We start from the raw sequence: 16398 nt of genomic DNA, 5'->3' as shown, positions 1-16398 counted from the left end.
GGAAACCACTCCGGCGCAGGCCTAGCCCCTCAAGGTGAGGGCTTGGCCCCAAAGGTGCAGAGAATTCCGCACCTTTGGGGCGGCCCGACGCCGGAGTGGTTCCCGCCACTCCATTACGCCGGAACCCCCCGCCCCGCCGGGTAGGGGAGAATCCCGCCCCAGATCCTGTTCTGTTCTGGACTGCAACTCTTCTGAACCTATGGAGCATTTAATTATGGCCACCGCCCATAAGGACTGCAAATAGACTGCCCAGAAGTGATTACTGAATGTCAGCTACTTGATAGAAAGCACCGGAAAGCACAGATGGAGCATTAACTGCTGGCTGGACAGCAAGGGCTGAGGTTTCTCACCTGAAGCAGGGTTGAAGTGTATCCGGTGGTTTTAAGAATGATGTGTAGCATCAGGGTCTGAGATTCCCACCCCATTTCTAGCGCTGGTGATTTTCATCGGCTTGGAAAAGAGGGTGAGTCAGCAGCCATGTCCTTCTGCCTCGACATTGCCGGCATCATTGTGGAAGTAGGCATTTTGTAACTGCTGCACTGAGTGCCTGTGAATGACTGACACCCCAAAAGCCCACATGGAGTTAATACCAGTGGTGGCGGGATTAAGCCCTTAAGTGAGCACTACAAGAATGGATCCAGGGATGAATGATTGGAGGAGCCGAGGCTGTTCTGCTTGGGGAAGAAGAAATTTGATAACAATGGGCGCATTCTCCGCCGGCGGGAGTCTCCGTTTTGCCGGCGCCCGGGGGTTTCCCGACGGCGTGGGGCTGCCCCACAATGGGAAACCCCATTGACCGGCCGGTGTTACGAGACTCCCGCCGGCCGGTCGGGGCAGGAATGTGGCGGGGCGGGTAGGAGAATTTCGCCCAATATTCCAAACCATGAAAAGTCTAGACAGAGTAGTCCCATTGGTGAACGGTCAAGAACCAGAGGACTGATTTAGGACGATTGGCAAAAGAACCAACAATTTTGCAATAAAAACCAAATGCGCTGCCTGAGAGTGAGTTGGGGGCCAAATTCAATCATGACTTTCTCTGAGGAATTGGATAAGCGCCTGAAGAGAAACAAATGGCAAGGTTACAGGGAAAGGGCAGGGAGTGCGGTTAGCTGAGTTGATCTTACTGGGAGATGGCACAGGCCCAAATGGTCACATGACCTTTTTTGTGCTGTAGCCATTTTATGATAACTGCCAAAGTACATGTCAACCTTCTGACCCTCACCTTGCCCACTGCAACTGACGAAAAACAAATGATAAAATAAAATAATAATCTGCTCCCCCGCCATGATTAAGCAGAAAAGACAGAAATTGATCAAACCCCCACTCGACATAGTGGGGATAAGAGAGGGTAAAAATAGATTATGAAGCCCTTTCTTCTCCTCTTCCCTCTGCCTCTTCCCGTCGCTCTTCTGCCTCCCATCTATCTCCCTCCTTTCACCTTCCCAGGTCAGTTCACCCTCTAACCCAGCTTGGTTTAAAGAATGAGCTAGGTCTGAACCCTCTGTGAGCAATACCAAAGATTAACCGATGATTAATAAGTTTAGTATTGCCAACATACACAATGGCCGGGATTATCCGTTCTGGAGCTTAAGTGCTCCCGCCAGCAGAGAATTGGGACTGGTCTGTGCTGACACTGGGCCCAGGTGCGAGTCTCTCTCGGGGGAGAGCGCGCCAGATTCCGTTGGAATCTTGGTATCGGGACGCCCGCTCCTGAGGTTCAGCAGCACGTCCCCCTCCTCCCCAATGCTAATCCTGCCCTCAGCTATCCGCTGACAAGGTGCTGTTCCCCCCTCCCCCCACTGATCCCACCCAGCAAGCCCCATCGACCCTCAATTCAGAGACTCCCATCAGACCCCCCACCCCCATCAGTCACCCCTGCCTGAAAGCTGAAGAACAGTCCAGGCAGCACAGTGAAAAATCACTGCATTTCACTTACCCTTTCATATATCTACTGCTCCAGACAAAAGTCTTCAAAGCAGCACATCAAAAGCAGCGAAGTGCTTTCAGCTGTGAAAATGAGGAAGTGAAGCCGCTTAACTTCTTTTGATGAGCTGTCAATCATAGCAAGAGTGTTTATAAAGATTGTGGTTAGCATCAAAGCAGGGCAGGTTAATGGAGATGCATTCAAGTGTGAAGAGAAAGATAAATAAACAATCCACCAAGCATTGTACTGCCTAGTTTGCTATTCAGCTTTCAGGCAGGGGTGACTGATGGAGGATCTGATAGGGGTCTCTGATGGGGGGTCTGATGGAGTGACTGATTGGGGGTCGTCTGACGGAAGGGAGGATCCAACACCCTGGATCCTTGGGGAATCCCCCTCTGCAGCCTGGCAGCGGCTGGGGGTGGGCGGGGAAACTCGGACTTCAAGCCCGTTAACTGCACGCATGTGCATGCTTAACATTGATTTACATGTTCCCGCCAACTTGGCAAGTAACACACCACCGCCGGCAGCGGGGGCTCGGACCATAGCAACAGGCTTGGCGCCCGGCGCCAAACCTGTTTTTTGGCGGACGCTCCATTCTCTGCATTATTAGATTCCCTCTCGGAGCGGAGGTTAATGGAGAATGCCGACCAATACTATTTTTAAAAGTGAAAGAAAAGTTTTAGTACTTGTATTTCAAACACAAATTAGTATATTCTGTGTTGAAAATGTATTTGAATAGTGACTACAACAAATAAAATTTCTGTATATTATCAATGTATAAAATTGCACAACATTAAATATTATGTAATAAGGTCCCAAAGTAAATCATCGAACCATACTAAATTACAGAACAGAATGAAGCCATTGAATAATCATGCCCAGTACAGTGTCACTCTTCTAATCTGGTCCAATTTCTCTGGATTTTCTCTTTGTTCTTTTATATTCTTTGTTTTCAAGTAGTTATATTGCATCAAATGTTAAATTTCTATGTGCCAAAGTTAGATGTCTTTGAAACCTGGATACACCAACGAACTCCAAAGCAAGTTCCATCAATAAAGTCAATACTCTCAATGGAGTCATTCAAAAGCTGATGAACTGAATGAATTTCCAGATTTTTCCACCTTTCTCCCACTAACTTTGTGGCAGAACTGGTGGGAGTGGAAAATTGATCCGGAAATCTGTTCCTCCTAATTCTCACCTGAAATGATGTGTGACAATACTGATCTGCCTATTTTCTGTCATTTGTGGCCAGGGCATGGAACTGAGTTTTAAAAACAAAACGCTCATCCAATTGCTCATCGGTTGCATGCAAGGGCAAGCTGTGGCTCTGACGATCTATATGCCATAGTATGCTTGCGAACGCCAATCTTTTCCCTCAGCCTCTGCTACAGTCAAATCCCTCTGTGAAGCTGGCAATCTGGTCAAGGGGACGGAAATTACCAGTGTTCCAGACAGCTCTGTGATCTACCATGCCAAAGATGCACCACAGTTTCACACAAGTGGAACGTAGAGGCCCATGTATCATTTAACAATTAAACCCTGTTCTTTCACCCTTTTTTGGAAATTCATTCAGTTCATCAGCTTTTGAATTACTCCATGGAGAGTATTGACTTTATTGATGGAACTTGCTTTGGATTTCGTTGGTGTACATAGGTTTCAAAGACATTTACAACATTTTAAAATTAACATATTTAAAAAATAAATTATGTGAGATCAATCATTTTCATATATTAGTGAAGATTAGTTTGTGGAATTGGTAATGATCTTAACAAGGCCTTAAACACAGAACATTAGATTCTTAAAAAAACTAACATTTTGGTAAGATTCTTATTCCCATTTGGAGTAATACTAAAGGTCAGCAGAGAACTAATGTCACTGTTTGCATTGTCTACCATTCTTTCATCATTTTCCATTTACATCTGCAATTTCATTGAAATTGGAAATAAATGGATTTTATTCCTAATACATTTTATGTAAATACATATCGAAGGATAAAGAAATGGGAACACCTTTTCTGCTTAATGATATAGATAGCTAAATGCCGAATGTTCTTGCATAGGCACACAGCCTATTATTTCTAATGGATGGAACTGATAAGTTTCCCATTAGGTCACATTGGAAATCATTTGTATTATTGGTTGCCTGTGCAGTCAACCATGATACTTTCACTCAAACCCATCAATTACATGTCACTGTGCATTGAATTTGCACCTGTCATTGCATTGAATGTAGGTCCTGTGATATGGAGTATTTTTCTTTATTATGTTTTTGCGAATTGTTGCAATTTTTCCATTGTGAAACAACTTTAGAAGTGCTGCTGCAGAGTCCCAATCCCACCCCAAATTTCTTAAAGTGCATACCACCGGGCTTTTTCAAATTGTTGCTTTGCAACACTCTAAAGATTTTCCAGTTTTATGTTAATTGCTATATGACACCATCAAATCACTTCCACATGGCATAACACATTACACCAGGAGCTTTTACAGTCTTAAGCAAGAGTCAGGATGGAGGTAGAAGTGATGAAGACAGGATTGGAGAATCACCTTCAGGATGCCAGGTTGGGAGAGCCTGCTTTTGCATGAGACAGCAGCCAGGAGGGAGATGGAATCAACGGCAAAGGTACAAAGGTTGTGGTGGAGGAGCAGAAAATGGATGGAATCCAAATTTTCCTGTCCTCACTGCGTTGATTCCTACCGTAGGCGGAACCAGAACATCCTAGCCCATGTTTTCAGTCTTGCCAGTTTTCATTCGGAAATATGCGCAGCTTATCCGAAACAAACAGTTGACAACACAGAAGCAGTGGGGGAATCTAGGTAAGTGGTGGTGATGGGGGAGCTGGGTGCCACTTATATACATGTGTAAGCTCACCCTATGCCTGCCAAAGGGAAGCTTCCACATGCATGCAGACGACATGCAGTTCTGCCTCTCCACTACCAGAGAGGATTATGAGTGGAACCTTGGGGACAGCGATAATGGAGGAGCCAGTGCTGGCAATGTTCTGTTGTGAATCAGAGATGTCTAAATTACAATTGCAAGTAACATATAATCCTGGCTTATATGGCCTGCAAAACCAACGTTTATGCAGAACGGGACAAAAAATTAAAATCGTCAAATCAAGTTGAAGCAGATAGTTTGTAATTTAGCATAGAAAGATGTTCTTCTATGTGCTCTTCTGAATTCGCTACTTTGTATTGCAACTCTGTGCGGTTTTTTTATTCGTTCATGGGTTGTGGGCATCGCAGGCTGAGCCAGAATTCATTGCCCATCCCTACTTGCCCATGAGAGGGCAGTTAAGATTGCTGTGGATCTGGAGTCACATGTAGGCCAGACCAGGTAAAGAGGGCAGATTCTTTTCCCTAAAGCACATTAGTTAACCAGGTGGGATTTAACGACAATCGACAATGGTTTCATGATCATCATTAGACTTTTAATTCCAGATTTTTTAAAAATTGAATTCAAATTTCACCATCTGCAGTGGCAGGATTTGAACCTGGATCCCCAGAGCATTACTCTGGGCCTCTGGTTTATTAGTCCAGTGACAATACCGCTATGCCACCGCCTCCCGTAGTGCAGGCACATGTAAACACAGCTGAGTGGTCCATTAAAGAAAATGTTTGGGCGTCCCTACTGCAAATGTTATGATTCATTGTGATCATTATGAAACATCCCACTCAGTCAGTGTAATAGTGAATAAATAGGAATGGCCATAAGAATACAAGAAAAATATAAAATGGCACCCTTCCATAGATCACTGCAATTTACCCCATCACAAGGTGCAGTAACCTGCCCACATTTCCATTACTACCAAATGGCTTCTGTTCTGTTGAGACGTGAAAGTAATAGTATAATTCCAGTATTACTGATGATAGTCATTCACCATCATTTCTGCAGAATCACTGAGCAGAGCCAGTGCTAAATCAATATCACAAGTATTGACACATAAAATGCAAGGACAGGAGTAGGCCAAGCCTGTTCCTTCAGTCGATTAGATCATGGTTGAGCGGCATCTAACTCCTACCTGTCTTGATTCCCTAACCCTTAATACCTTTGCTTGACAAAAATCTAACTATCTCAGTTTTGAAATTCTCCATTGGCCTCTGGGAGAGTTCCAAATTTCCACTACTCATTTTACAAAGAAGTGCTTTCTGACATTTCCCCTGATGTTGAGAATTGAAGCCTAGCTCAAATTTTGAGGTTATGCCCCCTGTCTCCACCAAATGAAAAAGATTGCCTTATCTAACTCATCAAATCCTTTACGAACACCTTAATTATTATTCTTATTTGTATTGCTGCGGAAGCAGTTATAGTTTGATGTTGAAGTTAACAATCTGTTCAACGGCTTTGGTTAACGCTGTTTAAATGGTTGCGATGTCACCAGGAATGGATCTCCCAGGGTAGAAGTTCAGTATGCGGGCAATGGTCTGATTTGGATAGCCACAATCACAATTTGAGCTCTTCATCATGTTCCACTTGTGGTCACATCTTCCCTGGCTGTCCTCAAGTGGATAAGGGTTGTCCAGACTTTCCATGGAATCTTGAAACCTGAGGCTTCACCATTCATATCCATTATCAGGTTGCAGTTGATGATGTTTACAGTCAACAAGGAGGTAAGCCATCAAGAGGTGGGGGTGGCGTCAGCTTGTAGGGTGTGGGGGTGTGTTCCAGAAGTCCTGTGACAATGGCAGTATTGTCAGCTATCAAGAAGACGACCGAACCCCGGCCACTGGGCTCCCAGTCCAAGCAGTAAAAACCCATTAGAAACACCTTAATAGGATCACCTTACTTATCTTTTATATTCAAGTCTAATTTATGCAACCAGTTCATGTAATTGAACACTTTAATGTCCCAGAACCATTCTGGTGAGACTGAGCTGTTGCCCAATATATCTTTCCTGAGATATGATGCCCAGAAATTGATGCAGTACTCCAGGTGGGATCTCTACTGCTATAAAGCTTCCAACCCTTCCATTTACAGTCCTCTTAAGAAATAAATCTACATTCTAATATCCTTTTTAATTATTTTTTTTATCCCTAAAAACTAGCTTTCAGTGATTTCAGTATTTTGGCCCCTAAATATCTCTGTTTATCCAATGTCCTTAGCCTCCCACTATTTAGAAAATACTCTATTCTATCTTTCTTAGGTCTAAAGTGGATGACATTACACTTTCCCACATTGAACTCCATCTCTTAGTTTTGTCCTCTCCTAAACGATCAAAATCCCTTTCAAATGTTCCGCCCTGACCTACATTATTTACTGTGCCAACTAACTTAGTGCCATCAGCAAATTTAAGATACAAGGCCCACTGGGGTAGAAATCCATTCTGCAGCGCTGCTTACGCAGGCTATTGTTAATAATAATAATCTTTATTGTCACAAGTAGGCTTACATTAACACTGCAATGAAGTTACTGTGAAAAGCCCCTAGTCGGCACAATCCGGCACCTGTTGGGGTACACAGAGGGAGAATTCAGAATGTCCAAATTACCTAACAGCATGTCTTTCGGGACTTGTGGGAGGGAACCAGAGCACCCGGAGGAAACCCAAGCAGACACAGGTAGAATGTGCAGACTCCGCACAGACAGTGACCCAAGCTGGGACTCGAACATGGCAGGCTGCACCACAGCCTGTTGCCGGAGCAGCTCATATGGTGTTCTTCATTGGTATCAATGTAGAACATATCACTGGCCGCACAAGTAATATTCCCAGGCATTACCTGCTCTTGAGGAATTGACGCAAGTCTGTGCTTTACTGTGCCAAACCTCTCTCTCTCTCTCTCCCCCCCCCCACCCCCACCCCCGGTTAATACTTCATCCAAGTAATTTATAAATATAATGAAAAGCTACAGCCCCAGTACAGATCCCTGAGGGACATCACTAGTTACATCCTGAATAACAATTATGTCAAAAAGGAATGGATACGTGATCACAAAACTTCAACTGACTATATAGTGTAAACCATGTTGGGATTCTTCTGGACTTTTAATAAAATATGCATTCTATCAGTGCAGCACTAAAATTAGATGGGTAACAGAAAAAAAATGGTGAGCCCAGAGAAAAAGTCAGCTGCCAGTAGCCAGCAACAAACGTTATGTTCATTCAATGTGATTTACTTTTCAATTACAAGTTCACATTCATTAACCTCAGTATACCAGGTACTGGCCTTTATTATAAAATCATCAGCAGAGTTGTAAAGGTCCTTATGTCGGAAGATGTTATCCTCTGGAAAATAATAAGTAACAGTGAAAATAATCAATAGGTTGAGCAGCTGTGCTGAGCATAGAGTTTATGGTAAACTTAAACTGCCTAAAATATGCTGAGGTCGGATTTGGCTGGATGCTGCCCCCTGTGAAAATTGGAATATTTGCCTAATGGCCTGTCTCTGATATTGAATATTAATATATTTTGTCAATACTGCAAAGTAGGATTTTTTTTCCAAAAAGCTCTGATTTGCTTTGCCCTACTAAGCAGCACTTAATTTTCTTTGGACAAAGCTCCAATCTTAAAAATCCAGAAACAGAGTAAAAGGTGTTAGAAAGATATTAAAAGTACCTGGTGATGATTTTGCTTACTTGGTTCCAGTACGAATAATGATTTACGCAGAATTAGGCATAGGTCACTTTTTCATAGGTTAGAAACAGGAAAAATAAAGATGCTGACCTTTCCATGAAGGTTGCTAGATTGTTTCTCGTGATCTCCATCCAGGAGGTAAGGAACTACTTGCTCATATGGCTGCAGCTGCTTTAGATGGTCTTGTTGCCTAGGCGATGACAATTTACTGGACAAAATATTGCCTGTAAATACATCATTGTTATTAAAGATCAGGAAATGGACCACATGTACTTTAATGTGGCAAATTGTTCAGATACATTTATGTGTCAAGAGTGAAAAATGTAAGGTTACACCTTGTAGCCTTAGGTACAGTGCAGCATATTAAGCCATATATTATCACGTTTCTTGCAACAAAGATCCTCTCCAACTTAGATTCAAATCAGCAATAACTCAGATTTCCCCCAGATAAGACCAAATTCTAGCAGACAACGCTCAAAAGTGATGACTGTTTTGTTAAAACAAGTGCGATTGCATCTCCTCATGTTTTTGAACATGTCAACAAGGATCTTTTCTTCATATCATTAACGAATGTAATCATTTTAGATGAGCACTGTACATTATATTAGTGAAATGCTGTATCATCGATATATAGGATACAGTTTGCTATGTAGGATGTACCATGCAGAGTTCCTGCATTTCCACACAGAAAGAGATGCTAAATTGGAGGAGGGAATCACAAAATTTCAGACATCGAGTAGCAAGAATGAGAACAAAATTACAACTGGCTGTCCATTTACCTTTAAAACTGATCGAATTCCTAGAAAACAGTCATAATCCGAAAAATAACAATAAAGGAATCAATCGTTACCAAACAAATGGAAACAATAGATAAGAAAAGATTGGTTCATTACTTGATACCATTGTCTTTACTATTGGTGTTGTGGAAAATAGGAATAGGTTCTTCAAACCATTAGCCATACTTAGGATGGGTTTAAGCAACTCTTTCATTGCGGGGACCTGGAACATCAGGTTGTGGTAGAATCACTTCCCTATTAGAATTAAATTAAAATGAATTATGACTGACCTAGTTGACGATCAATAATGTTGTGTAATTTCATTTACTTTTGCTTCGAATGGACCTTAAACCTTTTAATTTCCAATAGGGAAAAAAACACTTACTCCTGGGAATACAGTAAGGGATTGAAATGAGGCTGGTACTTGGCATCTGAACAATTTAAGACATTCAGATAGCATCACATTCCACAAAGGTAAACATTGAATACTTTCAACATATTTGAATCTTAAGATTGTACTAATATTAATTCCAGCTTTCATTTATCTGATCTCATCTTTAAAATTCCTTATGGACTATACATCAATGATATTTTATGGCAATGAATTCTACATCCTAATCACTCATTGCATTAACAATTTTTCCAGCCTCCCTTTTTGTCCAACGTTGTGATTATTTTAAATATGTGCCCTATTCATTATCATTTTATTGACAAGTGAAAACAAGTTTAATTACCTTTTCTTAACCCTTCTTCCAGATCTTTCCTTAAGGTTTCTTCCTTATCCTACTTTCCAGTGCAAATAAGCCCAACATCTTCAAGTTATTTCCAAAGCTGTATTCCTTCATCCTTGACAACAGCCCGATGATTTTTCAAGAGATTTGTTCTTGGGATGTGGGCGTCGCTGGCCAGGCCAGCATTTGTTGCCCATCCCGAACTGCCCCTGAAATGAGTGGCTCCATAGACCATTTCAATGGGGGGAAGTTAAGAGTCAACTGCATCGCTATGTGGTTCTGGAGTCACATGTAAGTCGGAGGGTGAGGACGGCAAATTTCCTTCCCTGAAGGAGATTACTGAACTAAATGGGTTTTTAGGTTTTTATGACAATCGGCAATGCTTTCATGGTTATCGTTGGACTTATTTCCAGATTTTCCGAAGTCTAATGATGACTGGTGGAAGCCCAGGAGGTTAGACACCAGAGGAGGTGGCAGCAGCATTGACAGGCTGGAGGCAGCACCCCATGTACACGGGGTCGCCACGCATCCTGATGACCCGGCCGCCCATCAGGCCGAATAGGAACCCAGAGGAGGAACTGCCCAAGGTGCACATGCACTGATATCTCCCCCCCCTTCCCTCCCTCCCCTCTCCCGCCACCGAATCTCATGGCCATGTCCTAGCATCTGCATCAGCTTTAGGATAACCTTGTCCAGAGACTTGGCATCTGACTGGGACTCAGCAGAGTCCTGGGATCTGGCAGACTTCCAACTGTTGACTCCCTGCCTCACCTCTGCGGTGCAAGGCAACCTCGCTGTCGGCAACTAGTCTCTCTCCTCAATCAATCCCACAATCTCCAGGGTCCATTCCTCATAGGAGTGAGGACTCGGATCTCTGGTACACCAACCCCCTCCATCTTGACTCTTTCCTGCTTATTATGGGCTATCTTCTCCTATAGGGACAAAGGGAGGGCTTTGTGAGCCACACACTTGATGGATCGGGGGTCTATAGCAGGTGGCATGAGTGGACACCGCAACTGGACATGAAGGAGTTGTGTTGGTGGGTGCTGGGGTTGCGAAGGAACTAGCATGAAGATTGGATGTGGGCAGTGTATGAGGTGGGGGAAGGTGGGGGAGGGGGGGGGGGGTTGCGACTTAGAGAGATGTTAGAAGGAACTGATGCCAGGAGAGAGGTGATAACTATCCTTGCAGCTCGGAGGAGGTCAGTGGTCTTCTTTTGACATTGGACATTGGTCCACCTGGTCATGCTGCCCACACTGACAGCCGCTGCCAAGGCCTCCCAGGCAGTATTGGTTACCCTGCTGCTGGTCTTCCAACTCCCTCAGGGGAACAAGATGTACCCTCTCACATCGACGCCATCCAGAAGCCTGGCCCCCTCGGCATCTCCAAAGCGAGGAGCAGGTCTGTGCACTGCCATGTTGACTGGCAGTGAGTGGTGATGTAACATTTAAAAGCAGCTCCCCCTAGTTTGCGGTGGGATGCTGAGGCGTGAATCTGGCGAATGAGACAGCGAGACAGCCAGTAATGGTGAGAGACTCATGGGGACTAATGTTTGGCACTGAGTGCAGTTAAATATGAGCTGTGATCTCACCAATGCGGCTGTCAAGAAACACCCCATCAATCACACCCAAAATTACACATAGAAATGTTTTCGTTAAATTGCATTTGTTATCTTCGTTCATTAGATTCTATCTCTCTGGTCACAAGAGCCAGGATTCCAGGTACCTTTTTTATTTTCTTGTCTTGTTATGTTTAATGACTAGTGAGTCTGCACACCAAACTCACATTGCTCCATTACAGCTTCTAAAATCCTACAAATTAATGTGTGTTTATTGTCCCTGGTACGATTTCACATTTTACACTGAACTGCATCTTTAACCTATTTATTTAACCAGTTAGTCCATGTATATCCTCCTACACTATTGCACAATACTCAATCAAGTTCGCATATTGCCCAGAAATTTGAATAATTTTTCCCAAGTTAATTCTTAAACTTAACAAATGTGAGCATTTATCTAATAACATTATTGGGTCCAATGCAGTGTTTGAAAAAGTGAAATGCAAAACAGCTACAAAGATCCTCGAGTTAGGTACGGTTCATTTAAATGGGACGAGTTGTCGGCTGTCCACAGTAAATTGGAAAAATCTTTAAATGAAAAACATGTCAGAAGATCAGTGGGAGGTGGGAGAATTTATAATTCACAACCAATTTATACCACCCTGAAGGCTTACCTCAAGAAATGTCAATGCCTGGGAAGCCCTTGCTCAGAATAGACCTACTCAGAGGAACCTCCTGATTGAAGGGACACAATTCTTCCAGAACACTCGAGGGAAAGAGAAGACCCGGAAAAGGAGCCGGAGAAAGGAATACCAGTGATCTAGGGCGTCATTCTCCGACCCCCCGCCGGGTCGGAGAATGGCTGTAGGCCACCGTGAATCCCGCCCCCGCCCCCGCCGAAGTCTCCGGTACCGGAGATTGGGCGGGGGCGGGAATCGGGCCGCGCCGGTTGGCGGGACCCCCCCGCTGCATTCTCTGGCCCGGATGGGCCGAAGTCCCGCCCAGAAATTGCCTGTCCCGCCGGCGTAAATCAAACCTGATATTTACCAGCGGGACCAGGCAGCGCGGGTGGGCTCCGTGGTCCTGGGGGGGGCGCGGGGCGATCTGACCCCGGGGGGTGCTCCCACGGTGGCCTGGCCCGCGATCGGGGCCCACCGATCTGCGGGCGGGCCTGTGCCGTGGGGGCACTCTTTCCCTTCTGCCTCCGCCACGGCCTCCACCATGGCGGAGGCGGAAGAGACTCTCCCCACGGCGCATGCGCGGGAAACTGACAGCGGCTGCTGACGCTCCCGCGCATGCGCCGCATTCCGCGCCAGCTGGCGGGGCAACAAACGCCATTTCCGCCAGCTGGCGGGGCGTAAATCCCTCCGGCGTCGGCCTAGCCCCTCAATGTTGGGGCTAGGCCGCCAAAGATGCAGAGCATTCCGCACCTTTGGGCCGGCGCGATGCCCGTCTGATTTGCGCCGTGTTTGGCGCCAGTCGGCGGACATCGCGCCGTTGGGGGAGAATTTCGCCCCTAGAGTCCAAGGACCGATTTCACCTTCCAGAAACACCTGCCTAGTGTGCGGCCGAAGATATAGCTCAAAGATCGGGCTCATCAGCCAGGCAAGCAACCACAGAACACGTGACTGGGAACATGGGGCTGGATTCTCTGCACTCCGACGCCGAAATCACGTTCGGCGATGGGGCGGAGAATCCAGGTTCCTGCACGAAATTGGGACCGGCGCCAGTTCCACGATTCTCCACCCCCCGAAAAGCGGCGTACTCGGGGAGTACACTGCTCCGATTATCCACCGCCTCATGCCATTGCCTCAGGCACGCCCCGCTATTCTCCGTCCCCAACCGGCCGAATTCCTGACGGCGTGGACCACTCATGGTCCCACCGTCTGTGATACCCGCATAGCAGCTGCGGACTCAGTCCGGGGCCACCACAATCGGGAGAGGGCCGATCGGACGGCAGGGGGGATTCTGCAAAAACCGGCAGGGCAGGCAACTCCGGCGCGAAGGAGTGGCGTGAACCACTCCGGCGTCGTGCCGCCCCGTAGGAATCCTCCGCACCTTCAGGGGCTAGGCCAGCACCGGAGTGGTTTGCGCCACTCTGGCCGGCGGGGAAGGGGCTTGGTGCCACGCCACCAGGCGGCGAAGGGCCTCCGCTGGCCGGCGTGAGTTGGCGCATGCGCGGGAGCGCCAGCGTGTGCTTGCATCAGCCCAGCGCATGCGCAGGGGGGGTTCATCTCCACGTCAGTCATCGCGGACTGTTACAGCGGCCGACGCGGAAGAATAGAGTGCCCCACGGCACAGGCCCGCCCGCGGATCGGTGGGCCCCGCTCGCGGGCCAGGCCACTGTGGGGGCACCTCTCGGGGCCAGATCCCCCGCGCCCCCCCGAGAACCCCGGAGACCGCCCGCGCAGCCAGGTCCCGCCGGCAAATACCTGGTGTAATGTATCCGGCGGGACTGGCCGAAAACGGGCGGCCACTCGGCCCAATGAGGGCCGGAGAATCGCCAGCGGCCGCCGACTGGGGTGGTGCGATTCCCGCCCCCGCCAAAATTCCGGCGCCGGAGAATTCCCCCTGGCGGGGGGTCGGAGAATCCCGAGCTTTATTTTTAGTGTGAGCGGTCTAGGTCGGGCGAGCGGCCGATCGGAGATACTATTTCCTTGGTCCAGCTCCGCGGCCTGAGTCTGCCATGGAGCAAGGAGCGGCCGTTGGAGGCTGCCGCCGTGCGCATGCACAGCCTCTGACCTGGAAGTGCAAGGGGCCATGTCGGCAGCTGGAGCTGCGAGTTCCACAACAGCTGCCTGCTCGCCCCCTGCAAGGCTGTGAATCTATGGCCATGGAGTTTCTAAGGTGGACAATCATACTTGTTAGCGAGTGAATGCCGGAAAATGGTAGGGATGCCCCGAAGAGGGAAGAGCTGCCCCGAGGGGGAAAGAGCTGTACTTGCCACAAAAATAAAACAGCCTTGGATAACTAATAAAGTTAACTAAAACTAAACTGAAAGAGAAAGCATACCAAAATGCAAAAAGGTATCACATCCTGGCAAATGGGAAAAGATGAGCAAAACAGATAGTAAGAGCTACAAAAACAGAGCATGAAAAGAAAATTATAGGAAATATCAAAATCAAAGCATTTTTTTTACAATTATATTCGTAAAACGAGTATGGCCTGGTGCAATGTGGCCTCCTTAAAAAACGATAGTGTCATTGTGAATGAAAATAAGGAAATGGTGAACATGTTGAATAATTAATAAGGATTGATGCGCTGGAGATCCCAACAAATCTTTTTTTTTAAATTTAGTGTAGCCAATTAATTTTTTCCAATGAAGGGTGAATTTAGCGTCGCCAATCCACCTACGCTGCACACCTTTGGGTTGTGGGGGCGAAACCCACGCAAACACGGGGAGAATGTGCAAACTCCACACGGACAGTGACCCAGAGCCGGGATTGAACCTGGGACCTCGGCACCATGAGGCATCAAGGCTGACCCACTACGCCACCGTGCTGCCCGGAGATCCCAACAAATCTAATGTTGAATCAGGGACAAACACTCACCAAAGTTAATATAAACAAAATAACAGTAATGAAGAAACTAATGGTATGAAATAGTGACAAATCCCAGGACCAGGCTTGCAAACCAGAGTTTTAAAGGAAGTAGACTGTATACATAATAGATGGTCAAACTATAATCTTCCAGAGAAATTATTTCTGCTTATTGCCGGGGGGGGCAATTGATACTAGATAAACAATAAATTTTAAATCAGAGATTGACTCATTATATAAATATATTTCGAGATGTACGGTAAACGTGTCTATGGAGTTAGGCTGCAGATCAGACAAGGTCTCAGTGAATGATGGAACATGTTCAAAGGACTAACTGGTCTACTCTAGAAGCACCATAAAGGGAGCAAATGGTATCCTGTGCCTTCTACATAAAGGCAAAGAGTACAAAAGCAAGGAAGGTGTGCTAAATTGTTATAAATCACTGGTTAGGTCTCAGCTGGAATACAGTGATCAATTCTGGGCACCATAGTTTAGGAAGGATGTCAAGGGCTTGACAGCATCCAAAAACATTTACCAGAATTATACAGGATGAGGGACTCTGGTTATTTGGGAGAGCCTGGAGATGCTCTGGTTGGCCTCCTTAGAACAGAGAGGGTTAAGAGATCATTATGAGGTGTTTTCACAGGACAAATAAGGGGAAACTGTTCCCATTTTTGAAAGGGCATTAACAAATGGACACAGAATGAAGTCAAATGAAAAATGACTCAGAAAGGTGAGGAAGAATATCACACCAGCGTGAACAGCCGGTAAATCCCACACAACATTTCGAAAGAGAATTGGATATATGCAGCCCAAGCCACTATACCAGCCACATTTACCTTGGGCAGTTGCCTATATCATGCAAATAGTGCTAAAATTTTACCATTTCCAAAGAGTTCAATTACAAAGACATTTTTTGGAACACTTTTAGCATGCGGACTATTTTAAGCAGACGGAAATCTAACAGTGGTCAGCACTGCTGTTTTATTGGAGATTGTGGTCAAAGACCTGGGAGGTGAAACTTTTGTCAGAAAATATGATTAATCTACCCTGAATTACATCCTCGTTTACATGGTACATTACACAGGATTAGAGTTCTTAATGTTGGAGGAAATGTTACAAGTATTCAGCAATGTCTGCTATTGTATTGCGATTTAGAAGTAAGTTTACATGTCGATTCAGTGGGGAAAGGTTGACAAGTTCTTAAGTCTGGATAGAAAACAACAAAGCATTTTTAATTAAAATGAATTTTCAACAATGTTGAATGGCACTGTTGATACTGTTTTTTATTGAATGGATTATCTCA

General features: G+C 45.7%; 1 protein-coding gene across 3 annotated transcripts in view; it reads right to left on the bottom strand.

Annotated features, from left to right (window-relative positions):
- The window catches only part of LOC140393136 (disintegrin and metalloproteinase domain-containing protein 12-like), a 597415-nt gene that overhangs the window by 511854 nt on the left and 69163 nt on the right, over window positions 1-16398 (bottom strand). For 2 of the 3 annotated variants that reach the window (XM_072479211.1, XM_072479210.1), the window contains exon 2: window positions 8579-8712. The exons of the other annotated variant lie outside the window; for it this stretch is intronic. In XM_072479211.1, coding sequence (XP_072335312.1) covers window positions 8579-8712 — 134 coding nt within the window. The remainder of the gene's footprint in view (window positions 1-8578; window positions 8713-16398) is intronic. 3 annotated transcript variants of the gene reach the window in all.

The sequence above is a fragment of the Scyliorhinus torazame genome, chromosome 16, assembly GCF_047496885.1.
Source record: "Scyliorhinus torazame isolate Kashiwa2021f chromosome 16, sScyTor2.1, whole genome shotgun sequence".
NCBI lineage: Eukaryota > Metazoa > Chordata > Chondrichthyes > Carcharhiniformes > Scyliorhinidae > Scyliorhinus > Scyliorhinus torazame.
The sequence above is the reverse complement of the archived record's forward strand: the minus strand, read 5'-3'. Positions and strand labels throughout refer to the sequence as shown.